Source organism: Arvicola amphibius, chromosome X (assembly GCF_903992535.2).
Source record: "Arvicola amphibius chromosome X, mArvAmp1.2, whole genome shotgun sequence".
Classification (NCBI taxonomy): Eukaryota; Metazoa; Chordata; class Mammalia; order Rodentia; family Cricetidae; genus Arvicola; species Arvicola amphibius.
Genome location: NC_052065.1, coordinates 97,640,986 through 97,657,076, shown reverse-complemented (window position 1 = coordinate 97,657,076; position 16,091 = coordinate 97,640,986). Strand labels below are relative to the sequence as shown.

Below are 16,091 nucleotides of genomic sequence, written 5' to 3'. Positions count from 1 at the left end.
CCGTGAGAAAGAGAAGCTCGGAAAGGCTAGATGACTTGCCCATGGCGATCAGTTTGGAAGGGGCAGGGCATGCTTTCAAATACAGTTCCCTACAACTGCCATGCCAGGTGGTTCTCCCTGAACCACACTGACTCTCCAGGTCCAAAACAGCATAATTCCAGATGCTATACCTACTGACTAAGTCGGGGACTTTGAGAGCCACTTCATCTCTCTGTTAATTCCTTCTTGGGGAATAATATTTCTGCCAATAGCTATGACTTAGTGAATGGATAAAACTCAGGAAACAGGATTAACTGGAATAGTGGGAGGAAAAGATATGTTGTTGATTAGTAAGCGTCGTACTCATATTGGATGGTAGAAGTTGAGGAATTTGTTATTACTGAGGGTTTTGGGACTGATAGGCATGAGCTCCTGTGGTGTCATGGTTAATGCTCTAAACTCTCAGTCCAGTGTTCGTATCTCAGTGGAACCTTTTCTTTGTGGAAGGGACCTGGTCAGTCATTCTCATCAACTTAGACCATGAAACCCAATATAAACATACTATCCATGCATGTTTCAGCACTGCAGGGGCATGTTTTACTTCTTCACTTCTTTTGGGGCTGATTGACATATTTCTGTTAGGTGATAAAGACTGGATAAAAATAGCCAATGCTGTCAGGCAGTGGTGGCGCACGCCTTTAATCCCAGCACTTAGGAGGCAGAGGCAGGAGGATCTCTGTGAGTTCAAGGCCAGCCTGTTCAACAGAGTGAGCTCCAGGACAGGCTCCAAAGCTACACAGAGAAACTGTCTCAACCAACAAACAAACGAACAAAAAAGCTAATGCTTAAAGCTTTAAAGCTGGCATTGCCAGGATACGTCCCAGGAAATTGCTTGAATAAGGATTCACTCATTCCTGATTCCTGGGATAGTTCTAGTTTCTGGTCTGGCCCTTTAGCATTTTTAGTATTTAAGGATATATAAAAATAGAGGTAATACTTCCTTATATCTTGCATGTTCACTATATATAAAACATTGAATAAATCACTATGAAATGCAGAGTCCAAAGAGCTTGTAGTTTGTTTGGGGAGACAAACCACACAGGTATAGAACAAATAACTGATGATGATGTTAATCCAAATGTATGACATTAGCAGCAACAAATGTGACAATTCGAAGGCACACAAAGAAAACTCTAGAATCGTGTCTTTCTTGTCTTAATATCTACTCCCACTTGGCTTACTGGAGACCTCTCTTTCTTTCCCCCTTCCATCTCTTTCTTCCTCTTCCTCTTTTTCTCCCATGTCTTTAGATTCCTAAAGATCCTATAGACAATTTCCTTGACTTCTCTCACTCTTTGGTTCAAGTGATCTTTATGAAAGGCAAATCTAATGTCACACTTCTTCTTTACCAATTATGTCTTCCACATTACTTTCAGGATAGAGTCTAGACCCCACAACAAGGCCTGCATGGACCACACTCAGGATTTCCACTCTTGCCTAGCTAGCCTGAAAGCACCAGGTCCTTCCCACTGTTGTAATTTTGCGGTTGTCACTCTGTTCCCTAAGAATGTCTTTTTCCCCTATCTGATATGACTAAATTCTTAATTCACTTGAAAGTCTTTTCCCCTTTAAACAGGATTCGCTCGCCTGCCTGCATCCTTGTATGACTCTGCATCATAGCACTTGCCAAATTACTAGACCATTTCCTCACGCTACTTCCTGGTATTGATCTTACCTATGAAAAAGCAACTGGTTCAAAGAGCTTACCACAGTGCCTGGCATGTGGAAGTATTTGACAGATATTAACAGTTTCTGTTTCAGTTACTGGCTTATGCTGAGAAAGTCCAAGAGGATGCAAGCAGAGGACTATTGAGCAGATATGAGAGGAGAGGGATCAATAGCTTAGAAGCCAATTGTCTTAGAGAGCTCATGCTGAATGAATGCAGTCCAATATTTGCTTAGCTAGTTTTTGACTTCTCTCCTTAGGGAGGATGTCCAAAGTTCTTCTAAGAAGCTGCTCTAGGTATAATTAATGGGATGTACAAAGGGCAACATGATGATACGGGCAATTTTGAAGGGGTGCGAGGTCAGTCTGAAGAAAGACAGAGAAACACAGTGTAAATTGAAGAAAGACAGAGAAACACAGTGTAAATTGATCTGAGACATGCTTCTCCCCTCTGAAGAAAAAGATAAGCAAAGACTGATAACTATATAGGAAATCAAATAAAAGGAAATGCAGGTTGGCAAGGGAGATTTCAATAGGAATGTGTGTCTGGGAGAGGAAAATCAGACAAACTAGGACATTTCTTTCTTCATGAAGATTTGGCATTTTTGCAAATGCCACAGGTCAGGTCTTTTCTCCCCTTCAGAGCACTGGGTTGGATCAAGATGAGTTTGTGAGCCCAGAATGTCTTAATCCTTAGTTGATCTGATTGGGTTAAAGTTAGTACTATCAACAATAATGTGCTCACCTAAACAACTGGAATTTTCTGCAATTTTTCCCCCTCTGCCAAGAGAGCTTGGCAGAATTCTGGAATATTCACTGGGTTCTGGGCCTCCAATCTGGGCTGCTGGTGACATACATAGCCAGCTTGGAGTGTGAGTAAAAAGATGTTTTCATAGACTTGGCTGTCTTTTTACTGGGGGCTGTGGTGGGAGAGGTAATATGTTTGGCAATTGTTCTTGAATTCATTGACTTTGTTTTCTCTTTGAAGATTATTCATCTGTGTTTGCTCAAACCTAGTACAGAAAGTTCTCTGTTCATTTTTCTTTTGTTCCGTTGACAAATTTCCTTATGTTGCTTCCTATAGAAGCCCTGAAAGTCTAAAATCTAAAGCTATCATAAGACAAATGAGATCACTGTCTTCTTCCAAAACCTCACAGCTTCTGTTGCCACAAGAGTCAGGCCATTTTTTTGTCAGGTGATCTTGTCTGTTTCCATTTTCCTGGTGGATCTAGATATGTTTTTGTTTGGGTTCACGTCATTACTTAGCTTCTCTAAAATCATGAACTCAGTGTCCTTTGTTTATATCTAGTATCCACTTATGAGTGAGTACACACCATATACATTTTTTTGGGTCTGGGTTAACTCACTCACAATAGTGTTTTCTAATTCCATTCATTTGCACGCAAAATTCAAGATGTCATTTTTTTTTTTTACCACTGAGTAGTACTCTAATGTGTAAATGTGCCACATTTTCTATATCTATTCTTCAGTTGAGGGGTATCTTTTTTGTTTCCATGTTCTGGCTATTACAAATAATGCTGCTATGAATATAGTTGAACAAATGCTTTTGTAGTATGATTAAGCATCTTTTGGGTATATGCCCAAAAATGGTATTGCTGGATTCTGAGGTAGGTTGATTCCCAATTTTCTGAGAAACCACAATACTGATTTCCAAAGTGGTTCTACAGGTTTGCATTTCCACCAGCAGTGGATGAGTCTTGTCCTTACTCCACATCCTCTCCAGCATAGGCTATCATTGGTGTTTTTAATCTTAGCCATTTTGACAGGTGTAGGATGGAATCTCAGAGTTATTTTGATTTGCATTTCCTAGAAGGCTAAAGATGTGAAACATTTTCTTAAGTATCTTTTGGCCATTTGAGATTCTTCTGTTGCGAATTCTCTGCTTAGTTAAGTACTCCATTTTAAAAATTGGGTTATTTGGAATTTTAATGTCTAATTTCTTGAGTTCTTTATATATTTTGGAGATCAGTTCTTTGAATGATGTGGGTTTGATGAAGATTTTTTCCCATTCAATAGGCTGCCTTTTTGTCTTATTGACTGTGCATGGGGGTGGGGGAAAATGGAGAGTAGAAGGGAAAGAGGAGGGGCGAAGGTGAGGGTTGAGAAGAACTTGAGGGAATGGGATAGTAGAGATGGAGGATATACAGAGATGAGAGCAAGGAAAGATAGATATATCTTGATTGAGAGAGCCATTATAGAGTTAGCAGAAACCTGGCTCTAGATAATTTCCCAGGAATCCACAAGGATGACACTGGCTAAGACCCTAAGCAATAGAGGAGAGGGGACCCAATCTTGACTTGCCCTGTAGTCAGACTGATGAATATCTTAAATGTTACCAGAGAACCTTCATCCAGCAACTGATGGAAACAGAGGCAGCGACCCACATCAGAGCACTGTACTGAGCTCCCAAAGTCCAGTTGAAGAGTGGAAGGAATGAAAATATGAGCAAAGAGGTCAAGACCATGAAGGGTTCACTCACTGAAACAGTTTACCTCAGCTAATAGGAGTTCACCAACTCCAGTTGGACTGGGAAAGAACAAGCACAGGACCAAACTAGTTCCTCTGAATGTCATGGTTGACAGTTGCATGGCTGGGGCAGACTGAGGGGTCACTGGTAGTGGCACCAGAATTTACCTCTATTGCATGTACTGGCTTTCAGGGATCCTATTATCTTTGGATGTATGCCTTGCTCAGCCTAGATATAGTAGGAAGGGCCTTGGACCTTCCACAAAGCAATGTGCCTTACCCTCTCTGAGGATTAGATGGGGATGGGGTGGGAGGGTATGTGGAGGATATGGGAGGAGGGGAGGGAGTGGGAATTTGGAATGTTTTTTTTAATCTAATAAATATATTAATTAATTAAAAAAAGTCAGGCCATTGTGGCAAATGTATAGCAAATGAGAAAATGGCAAGCTTTTGTCTTTCTCATTCTCATGTTATGCACCAACAGCAGTTTGAAAGAGAGGTTGTGACCAAGTGTCATAAATTTAGGTGAGCCACGGTGATGGGAAGAGCAGTTTGATTTCCTGAACTGAACTGGTTTTGGAAAAATAATGTAGTCATTAGGAAGAAGTCTGGTGTAGGGCTCAGTTCTCACTTCTTTCTCCTTATGTACCATGGTCATGGATGGTGTTCTAACCCTCTTTTGCTTGCCTCAACTGCCCTCTTTAGTCTCTTCCTAGTTTTTGATCCCTTTCAAGTTCTTCTCCTTACCTTCTACTTCATTGATTCCTATGGGATGTTTAGGTATCTTTTTGTAGGGAGCATCTTCTTGGGATCAATATTAACAACCCAATTTGACATGGGGGACACTGTAAAGCTACTTGAGTTGGCTGACAAACAAAATTCTATTTATCTGTCTCCCTTCTTTATACTGGAAATGTGGTTAAAGGAGATATGAAATTTTTTTTTATTCTATACTTTCTTCCGCTTTCTTGTTCATCTCAAGCTAAAACACAGCCTCTTCCATTTCCAGTCTTTTGAGAATACTAAATGGGAAAAAGATATCAATTTTGTTCTTGGCATTCTGCCTGAACCACTTTCTCATTCTTCTAATGTCAAGAATCCTTACAGTTTGGAATTCGTCTTTTTTGTTTTGTTTTATTTTGTTTTTATTTTTGAGAGAATGTCTTACTCTGTAACATTGGCTGTCCTGGAACTCACAATGTAGACCAGGTTGGCCTCTAACTCAGAGAGATCTGTCTACCTCTGTTACCCTACTTCTGGGATTAAAGTTATGTGCCACCACACCAAGATAGATTTCCTCTACACAGAAACACAGATTGCTCTGTATATTCTTGAATTATTTGCATTTTTCTCACAGCTTTATGCTTTCTTGTCCTATTCTGGAGCTCCAGTCTCCATTATAATCTTATCCTTCCTGCCACTGATATCCGGGACACCTTACCTCTAATGTTTGGGCACCATCATGGTTTTCCCTATAGTAGTCATGCTCAGAGCTTGACTCTTAGTAACACTTACACCTAGTCAAACTTTTATCCAGCTGAAAGTTTTTATATATCGTAGCCCTAGTCAGTTTGTACGATTTAGTTATTATGTACCTGCAACATTCCTGCTTTTGCATCTGTTCCTCCAGACTTCCAGGGACTTGAAATAGCATCAGATAATTTTCTTCAAGAGAAGAAACAGAGAACTCAAAAGACAGACTTCCCTTGCTCAGTGTGTATGTCTGTAACCATCATCATACTTCCCTTTGCCCTCTGAAGACATTTTTTTCTTTGCGCAAGTTCTAGAGAATTATTTTTAATACTAAATTGACATTCTCAATTTGGCCCTTTAAAGGAGTAGACTTTCTCTCAGACTCTGTCTTGTTCTGATTACAAAGTCCGATGCCCACACCACTAATCCACAATACCCACTTCTATTCCACAGTATCCACTGCTAATCCACAGTACCCACTGCTAATCCACAGTACCCATTGCTAATCCACAGTACCCATCGCTAATCCAAGGTACAAACATTAGTTTGGTTCTAACTTCTCGGAGGGGCTCATCACAATTCTGTGGCCACTGTCAGGCATCATTCTTCTGAAGAGCATAGGACTGGGGCTTCACAGGGGATGACCAGTTTAAGTGGCATTCACTGCTTCCCTCCCATCCATTCACAGTAGACAGCAACAACTTAATGCTGAATCAAAGGAAACAGTCACAAACTCCAATTCAAATTGATTTGCGACTTGGAATAAAAGCAACATGTCTTGATTTAAATGTCAGGCCCACTGCTGAGTGATGATTTAATAACTTTTATGAGGGATTCTGTCACAGCAAATTCAACACTGGAATAGAATGACTCAGAAAGGGTGTTAGAACTGATGTAGGAGCACACAGAAAGGAACAGACTTATCTTAGTGCTCATCCAGAAATTTTGCATAAAGCTAATTTGCAGTAAGAGTTGATTCTCTTCCCCTATCCTGCCACCCAAGCTTCCTCTTCACAGACACCCTTGTACGGATGTGAGGGAAATCTCTAGGTGTGATGCCGACTCACTAGAGTTGCCTTCTAAGGACACAGGCTCTGGAACAAGTTTAGAACAGAGGTTCAGAAGCAGCACATTCGATTCAAGGGCAAGGAATTTTAAGTGTTCTTACTGGAACTTACAAGGAACAGTACTGCTTCTCAAGAGATTTTTAAGAACAGATCTGGTTCCAGTGTTCCATCTTTGGGGAGCTACTTAATTCCTTTTCCCCATCTTAATGGAGAGTTTACACCTGTGAATTTAAGAGATATTTTCCTAACTCTACAGTCTCCAAGCTGCAAGGAAATTGGTATTTTCCCCTAAATACTTTAAGAAATTTCTTTACTTGATGTTTCCCAGACTTCCTTTTTGCGCAGTTACTTCCTAAGTCAAGAAGGAGTGAAGCATAGCCATTCAGAACTGAGAACATCTCTTGTTGGGCTAACTCCTCAGATATCAAGATGCATTTTTGAAGGAAACTTAAATAGTCAACATCTGCTATTTGCCTAGGTGAAGGTTCTTCAGACTTGATAACAATGATATTTTGATTAGAACATTTTTGTCATAGAAAATGAATTTGTGTGTACAGTGTGTACAGTGTGCTTGACTGTTTAGATTAGTGGTTATTCTCTGAAGTCGCCACACACTTCAGTCTTTTCCATAGAAGTTTAAAGTTCCCAAACTATGCTTTTAACATAATGAATCTCAAAGGGAAGCAACACTCTTCTCCCCTACTTATAACTGTAAATATATGTGTGTATACAAATGTATATTTACAGATATATATGTAAATATATTTCTGTATATGTATGGACAAATATATGTAAATATGTACATATATATTTAATTTTGAAACTGGAGCAGGGTAAGTCAAAAGTAACTCTGTACAACTAATAGACAGAAGCCAGAGAGGTACAATGATTAGAATAACTATTCTCGAAACATCCCCACTCTAAACAAAGAATTGTTCACCCTGAAATATAAATATAAAATATAATTGACAAAGCTTGTCCTTTCAAATCATCCCTTGGTTGCTTGTTCATTTCCTGGCCACCCAGACTCCTGAAATAATCACACAGAAACTATATTATTTAAATCATTGCTTGGCCTACTAGCTCTAGCTTCTTATTGGTTAACCCATTTCTATTATTTTATATTTTACCACAAAGCTTGTGGCCTACCGTCAAGGTTCCAGCTGACACCTCACGTCTTTCCCCTCTGGCAGCTCCATGGCATCTCCCTGACTCTGCCTTCTTTCTCCCAGCATTCAGTTTAGTTTTCAGCATTTGGTTTAGTTTTCCCTGCCTATCATTATTCTGCTAAGCCATTGGCCAAAACAGCTTCTTTATTCATTAACCAATGAAAACAAAACATATACAGAAGGACTTCCCACACCACTTGGTTAAAAAAATCCACCACCACCACTACCACTGACAACAAAACAGTCCATTGTTTCACACTACTTGTGAGAAAGGGTAGGAGCTATCTTCTCTTCTAATGTAGATTTGCCTTATCATATTAGTTACTTTGCCTTGCTGTAATCAAGATATAAGACAGAAACAAGTTAAGGGAATAGATGTCTATTTTGGCTTGCAGATTTGGTCTATCATGTTGGGAAAGTATAGTTGCTATGCCTATGTCAACTATGAAAATGTCCAGGACTAGAAATCAGGCAGAACAGGCAGAAACTAGGTGTGAGAGCCTTCAAAATCCTGCCATTAATGATAATTTTGCCAGCCAGACCTCTGAAAGATGCCACATTCTTCAAAATAGCACCATAACTTGGGGACCACACACACCCATGCCAGTTTAATCTATAACTGCATATTATTTGCAATTTTCCCTTATGTCTGAGTGGTAAAAATACTTCTAAACACATCATATTGTTTTAACTCAGGTGACTTTTTTTCTCTGCCTAAAGTGCTTACTTCCCACTAGATGGAGAAGATAGAAACAGGGGAATCTCTAGATCTTTCCAAACTGATACACTCCAGGTTCAATGGCAAATGATTGAGGAAGACATCTATGTTGACTTCTGGCCTCAACTCTCATTTTTGTGCTTGCACGTGCACACACTCACAGATACACAGACAGACAGACACCACAGGGGGTGTGGTACTGGAGCTCAAAAAAGTGACATGATTGATTGTTCCTTCCCATAAAATTTATATAATAGTAATTTGCATTGCCTAACTTTTTTTTTCCTGATATAACTGGAAGGCATCTGAGGAATTTTAAACCATATCTGGCCTGGACACCATGCCTCTGAAACTTTTAAGTTGGCCAAGTCATTTGCCTTCCTGAAACTCACTTGAACAAACATAAATATGATAGCTGTGAGAATCAAGTGAAATTGCAGTATTGGGTTCCCAATATTGGGTTCTATCTAGGGCTGATAGTGTATTCCTATGAGGATTGCAAATTTGAGGCAAGCCTGGTCTATATAAAGGGTTTGGATCCAGTATGGGCAACAAAGAAAGACCATGTCTTTAAAAAGTTGATACATAGTTGCTATTAGGTAAATATTTGTGAACAGAATATGAGTACCAACAGTCAGTACATCTGATAATATGGTTAAGGAGTTGACGACAGTCTGGTGGACATCTTTAGAAGTGGTTAGAAGTGAAGAGTGGCATCGCATTGGTATTGTTCCCTGTTTCTTCATCTTTCCGTGTAAGACTCTTCTATCATTGTCCAAGCAGTTGCTGGAGTGACTGACAGTGATTATTAAAGTTGAATAATAGTTCTAAAATATATATTTTTGTTTGTTTTCTTTTGGTAACACCAGATTTACATCTCCTTTGTTCCCTCAAGCAGAAAGCATGCAGGGCTGTGAGGAGGGTATGGGATGAAAGCTCTGCATCTTTTGTTTCTCTTTAGCTTCCTGTACATCAGAAGCCTGGGACTTAGTGTCTTAAAGAAGGTGTTTGTGAGAGGAAATTCAGAATGCACTTGGGATGGCTACCGGGGCACGTTGGCATTGGCTTCTCACACAGTGGTAACTGCTTCTTCCCTTTGAAAGGTTTACTTTTGTCTTTATTGATGTCTCTTTACCCGATAGAACTGTTCACACTGGCCGTTTGATTCCTGATTAAGGCTTTGGGGTAAAGTCATGCTATGCATATATTCTTTTCATCTAAAGCAACAAATCTTTTTTCTGGTCCCAGAGTGCATTTACCTAATAAAAATATTCCTGCTGCTCTAATGAGGGGATGACCTGGTAGAAGAGAGACGTGGAAGTGTGATGTCTTTTCTATGGTAGATAAGGAAATGCTGAGGGGCACGAAGTTGCTTAGCAAAGGGTACACACCTCAGGGATGGCTCCATCTCAGCAATGGCTTGTGCCTATTCTGCAATGTTAGCACATTTTAATTGGTGAAGCAAGAAGAGAGGTTCAATAGGAGTATTTTGTAAATTGATTCCAGAGTTTGCTCTTTAGAGCTGATCACGTCTTAAGAGGTAACCTTGTGGGAGATTAAGAGTAAGGCTAAGAAAACCATAAGGGATTATATGAGACTGAGGGTTAGAGATTTAGTCTAAATTCCTGCCTCTGCCTTAGGAATTTGGGACAATTCCAAAGCCTTTTGTTTATTTCTAAACCTTATATTCCAGTCTTTAAAATTGTTAAAATAATTTATATAACATAATGATTTCTGAAGAAGCTTTCCCAACTCCATTTTCAATGTAATTTCCCAAGCATTTATTTAGAATGTGTTAATGAATTTAAAAAACCACACTCTCATATCTATGGAAAACTAAGTTAAGAAATAATATAGAAATATTGGTGAATGACTTCAAAATAAACTGTACCCATACTCCACCATTTTTTTATCATGTTGAAACCTCTTTGGAATTAGATGCATTCTTTTATCTAAGGAGTCATCTCTATTAAAACTACGTCCTTTCAAGACAGGGAGCATTGAGGAGGGTAATGGGGTATGTGTACAAATTAGAACACAGCATAATGATATGCATATATGAAAATATAATAAAAAACAATTATTTTGCTTGCAAGGTCATACATCCTACTCCTTCCCAAACAGTTCTACCATCTATAGACCAAACATTCAAATATATGAGCATATGGTGGCCATGTCATTCAAACCACCATAGATAACTTGAAATAGCAATTTAAAAAGTGTTTTAAAATCATCTCTCATCTCTCCGATAGCATTAGTAACCTGATTTTCATTATTATTTTGCCTTGGGCTACAGGAGTTTAGGAAAAATTCCATTGCTGGTGGATAATCTTTCTGTACATGGTAAATATGCATTTCTCTTATTGGTTAATAATAAAAGCTATTTGACCAATAGCCAGACAGGATAAGGTTAGGCAAACAATCAAACTGAGAACTCAGATGAGGAGGAGTGAAGTCGAAAGAGATACTGACTAGTCAGTCACTGAACTAGCCAGAAGTGTAGAAAATGAGGTAACAAGCCTTGAGACACCCGGCAAAAACATAAATATAGATATAAATATAGGTTAATTTAAGCATAAGTGTTAGCTAGTAATATGCCTGAGCTTTTGGTCAAGCATTAATAGTTAGTATTAGCCTCCAAGTGATTATTTAGAAGCAGCTATAAGACCAGGTGGGACAGAGAAACTTGTGTTTACTCTCTGTTGCCTAGGTCTATTGGCAAAGTAGTACTCCTTGGAATGACTGACATTCGGCACAGTCAGGATAGGAGATAAGGGAATGGCTATTTAAGAACAAAAGAAAGGAAGGGAGGTAGTACGACATCCTTTTGTGAGGGCATTTGACTTAGGTAGTTCAGAAAAACACTCCTAGGAAGTAATTAATGAGATCATATCACTCATAGAACATTGATAAACAGAGAGTGTGATGGGAAGTGTATGTATACACAGATTCACAAGAAGGAAACATTTTAGGAAGAGGAAATGTGTTGGGGCAGCTGGCCCAATCCCTGCGTTCAGGGGCGTGGCTGCCCCAGGGGAGAAAGGTACCTTTAAAAAGAACCGGGTTGGGGATAGACGCCCTGTTTATTTCCCCCACTTGACCCTCTGCTTCGCTGGAGCCTTGGCTTTGTAAGTGTGTCCCTCTTTCTCCTTTTATTAAAACTGATTTATTCTAAAAGGACTATTTTTAGTTATTACCAAATTCCTCCGACCGCCATTACAGAAATATAATATGCATATATTTTATAGTATAAGGGCCATGGGACATTCAAGACATCAATAGATTATTACTTTGGGTTTCCAAACTCAGTTGAAAATTTAGATGCGAGTGTTTTGCGTTGATGTGTGAAAGTAAAAGTACACCAAGATTCAAAATACTACTAGAGTAGATCTGACATAGTGAAATTATATCCACCATGGTCAAAACACTGAAATCATCAGCAAAAATATATCAAAGTCCCCTTTACTGTGAAGGGAGGAACTGGCAGATTACAAACTATGTGGAATGTAAAGTTTACTCCCAATATTTTCTCCAACAGCAGTAGCCATATATGAGAAGATGCTCAGATGGATTCCTGGATCTTTATTGGTTGTGATGACTTGTTTCCAGTAGGTGCCAAGTCCTGGACAGTATTCTGTGTATGATATGAATCCGTGAACAAGAGGATAGAAGGTGGTATTTTTCACAGGAGAGATAGCATGAGTGCTGTCTTAGGGTTTCTATTGTGGCGATGGAACACCATGACCAAAAAGCAAGTTTAGGAAGAAAGGGTTTATTAGGCTTATATTTCCATACCTCTGTTCATCATAGAAGGACTTCTGGATGGAGACTCAAACAGGGCTGGAACCTGGAGTCAGGAGTTGATGCAGAAGCTATGGAGAAGTGCTGCTTACTGGATTGCTCTCCATGGCTTGCTCAGCCTGCTTTCTTATAGAACCCAGGACCAGCAGCCCAGAGGTAGTACCACACACCATAGGCTGGGCCATCTGCCATTGATCAACAATTGAGAAAAAAGCATTACAACTGAATCTCATGGAGGCATTTATTCAGTTGAGTCTTCTTCCTCTATGATGAGTCTACTTTGTGTCAAGTTGGCACAAAACTAGCCTGTACAAGCAATGACTTAGTAGTGTATGGACAACTGAGGTGGGACATTTGCTATAAACTAGAAGGCAAAAAAATGGAAAAGCAAAGCATCGTAACTTGAACCCATCTGAAACTTTCCATGACCCATCAGCAATTTTGATGTGAAATTTAAGATTTACTGAGTACCATGTGAACAAAACTAATTGGTATTTGTTCAAATGTAGGAGGTTTGAAAATGAAAGTTTTTATAAACATCAGTATTGGTATCTTTGATGCCATTTAGCTTTCTTCAAGACTAGGTTAGAGAAAGATCACTACCTATTTCTCTTCTCAGGACCAAATTTGCATAGTTAGGCACTTATCACCATTTCTAAAATCCTACTAGCTCAAACACTTCATTTTAGCAGTTAGTCATTCTAATAACTCATTAAAATAATAGCTCTTTCTCTGGGAGTTAATATTTCCTGAAAGATTTTTACTAAAAGCATAGATCTGTCAAACAAGGTGACCTACTTTTAAAAAAATGGCAGGAGGTGAGGTGTATGTGTTTAAGCACATGGCACTTTTTTCTTATCTTTCAAATGCAACCTACTCCATTTTAAAGTTAACTTTGATTACAATGTATACTTTCTAATAAGTACTGAGAGGGCACGTTAAAATAGAGACACGTAGTAAGAAGGAAGGGACTTGATTTCAGCTGTCTGAGCTCCTGACGATTCCAGACAAGGATCTTTTGTAGAAGCAGATGTACAGTAATAGATCTCTTTGGTTAAAAAATGTAGTGCTTGTGAAACGTCTTGAAGCATGGTCTGTAGTCCAACTCTACCGCTTTCTAGCTGTGGAAGTGTTCACAGCATGTACCGTGTCTGCCACATCATTTATAAGATAGCAAGAGTATCTGGGTCATGAGGTTGCTGTGATGATCAATGAGGTCTATGTGTAAAGAACTTAGTATAACGTTTGATATTTTATTAGCTTTCTCCTGTCATCATTGCAATTAATATTGCTGCCGTGTCACCACCCGCACCATTCCCCGGTTCCTACTCTAATAGGAAATATGGTTTTATAAGGTCTTGCTAAAACATGGACCAGCAAACAATAAAGGAGGGAAGGAGGAAACAGAAAACTTAGCTTACATATCTATTTTCTTTCCTTACTTTAACCATCACATCCCAAAGAAGATGTGTCAAGAATATATTTTTATAAGGGGAAAGATTCATGGGGCCTCACTCGTAGATAAAGACCTTCAGAGAACTAAGGGGTGTTGAGAGTAGGGGAGAAATAGTCTTCGCCCATGGAGGAATCCCTTAGTTTGTTATCCAATTTCAAGTGGTCAGCCCTGAAATCATGTACACAGACACACATATGTGCATGCACACACACAGACACACAGATACACACACACATACACACACACACACACACACACACACACACACACATTGGTAGAGCCTAGGAAAGAGACAAGAAAAAAAGGGGAAAGTAGAGCTTGGGAGAAAGGAGCGGTAATAGGTAATAGAGGAAAATTATATAACTATGTTGTAGGAGGCCACTTGTTTCATTCTTGGCTGTTTGACAGCTCATACCTGAAATAACCACATAGAAAACTATATTAATTAAATCACTACTTGGTCTATTAGCTCTAGATTCTTATTGGCTAACTTTTATATATTAATTTAACCCATTTCTATGAATCTGTGTATCGCCAAGCAGCTGTGGCTTACTGGCTAAAGTTTTGTCTGGCTCCAGCGGGGCTACATGGCTTCTCTCAAACTCTGCCCTTCTTTCTCCCAACATTCAGTTTAGTTTTCCCTAGCTAAGTTCTGCCCTGCTATGGGTCCAAAGCAGTTTATTTACTAAATAATGGTAATCACAGCATACAGAAGGAAATCCAACATCACCTCTTATTTTCTGTTTAAGAAGAAAAGGAAGGTTTTAACTTTAACATAGTAAAATTACATAAAACAGTTATCAAGCAAGAATTACAGTTTTATATATATATTCTTTTATCATAACTAAGGAAAACTATAACTATAAATTTTTCAACTCCATCAAGACTCCAGAAGGATATATTATTACCTAAGTAAATAGAAAGTGCATGATAAGCAATTTCCAAATCTCTAAAATTGACAGAGACATCTTACTACCTGGACCATCACCCTAAGTTCTTCTGTAACTTTGAGGCACTTATCTTCAGCCTACAGGCCCATAGTATCCAGCAGACTTTTCTATGAAGCAGGAAATTTTGAAGACAGTTCCACCTATATTGGCAGTTTTTAGTAATTTTCTTCTGTGTCCTGCAGAATGTCTAGCAGACTCTTTCATGAAGCAGGAACCCTGAAGGACCATCTCATCTTTAGGCAAGTTCAGCAGTCATTTTTCTGTGGGTCCTGCATATCCTGCTCATCATGCAGTCCAGGCCAGCACAGTTACTTGCCCAAATGGCTAAGCAACTCCATAAGGAGCCGCTTGATGCCCATCTTCCTCTTGAAGTAGATTGGTGCTGCCAGGAGCAGATGTGTCTCATTGTCATGAAAAGTCATAAATTCTTAAACATTTTAAATGCTTTATCCTGTAGTCTTTGAAAGGTTTGAAGAATGCCTGTCCATCTGAAATATATCTCTGTACATCTAGAAAAACTAACTAACATGAATACAAGCCTGACTATTCTAGATGATTATCTATTAACCTATAGTTCTTAATTATACATTACATTTATAAATGAGCTGGACAAACACAATACTTTAATCAAGATCAGAAACACATATACACAGTATAACAAAATTGACCTTAAATTTGTATCAACAAACCAAAATCTGCACCAATGCAAATCTCTATAGCATAATTATATTTTAATAAAAATATACTTTCAAAGATTGTGTTTACAGTTTATTGCCAAAAAGGATATATGAAAAGACAAATCAACATTTATACCTCTATCCCTCTTTCCACAGGAACCTGTAGACTTGGCTGGGCCTATTACTGTGCTGGGGGCGGAGCTGCTGCAGCCATGTTGATATGTACCTGGCTCTCTTGTTTTGCTGGAAGAAATCCCAAGCCAGTCATGTTGGTGGAGAGTATCATGAGGAATACCAATTCTTATGCCATGGAGCTTGATCACTGCCTCAAACCTTAAGCCTTGAAGAAGATCATCTGAAGAGGGTGGGAATGGGAGGGAAACAAGCCCTGAAAAGAGGTACTATGCTAAGGCAGCCACCTACTGGTAGGGTAGCCTAGTGCTTGCATGCTTTGTAACCACTTGTCATTCATTTTCACGTCCCCGTAAAACTCTAAGTCCGTACCTATTTATACAATTCATCGGGCACAAGGATGCTCTCAAATACTCACTGGACGGAGTTGCCACTGACCACCCAATTCCCACTGAG

General features: G+C 39.1%; 1 protein-coding gene across 1 annotated transcript in view; it reads left to right on the top strand.

Annotated features, from left to right (window-relative positions):
• Lhfpl1 (LHFPL tetraspan subfamily member 1) overlaps positions 1 to 15,841 on the top strand; it is a 44,449-nt gene extending 28,608 nt beyond the window's left edge. The window contains exon 3 of the mRNA XM_038317384.1: positions 15,660 to 15,841. Within this exon, the coding sequence (XP_038173312.1) occupies positions 15,660 to 15,841 (182 nt within the window). The remainder of the gene's footprint in view (positions 1 to 15,659) is intronic.
• The last annotated feature ends 250 nt before the right edge of the window (positions 15,842 to 16,091 follow it).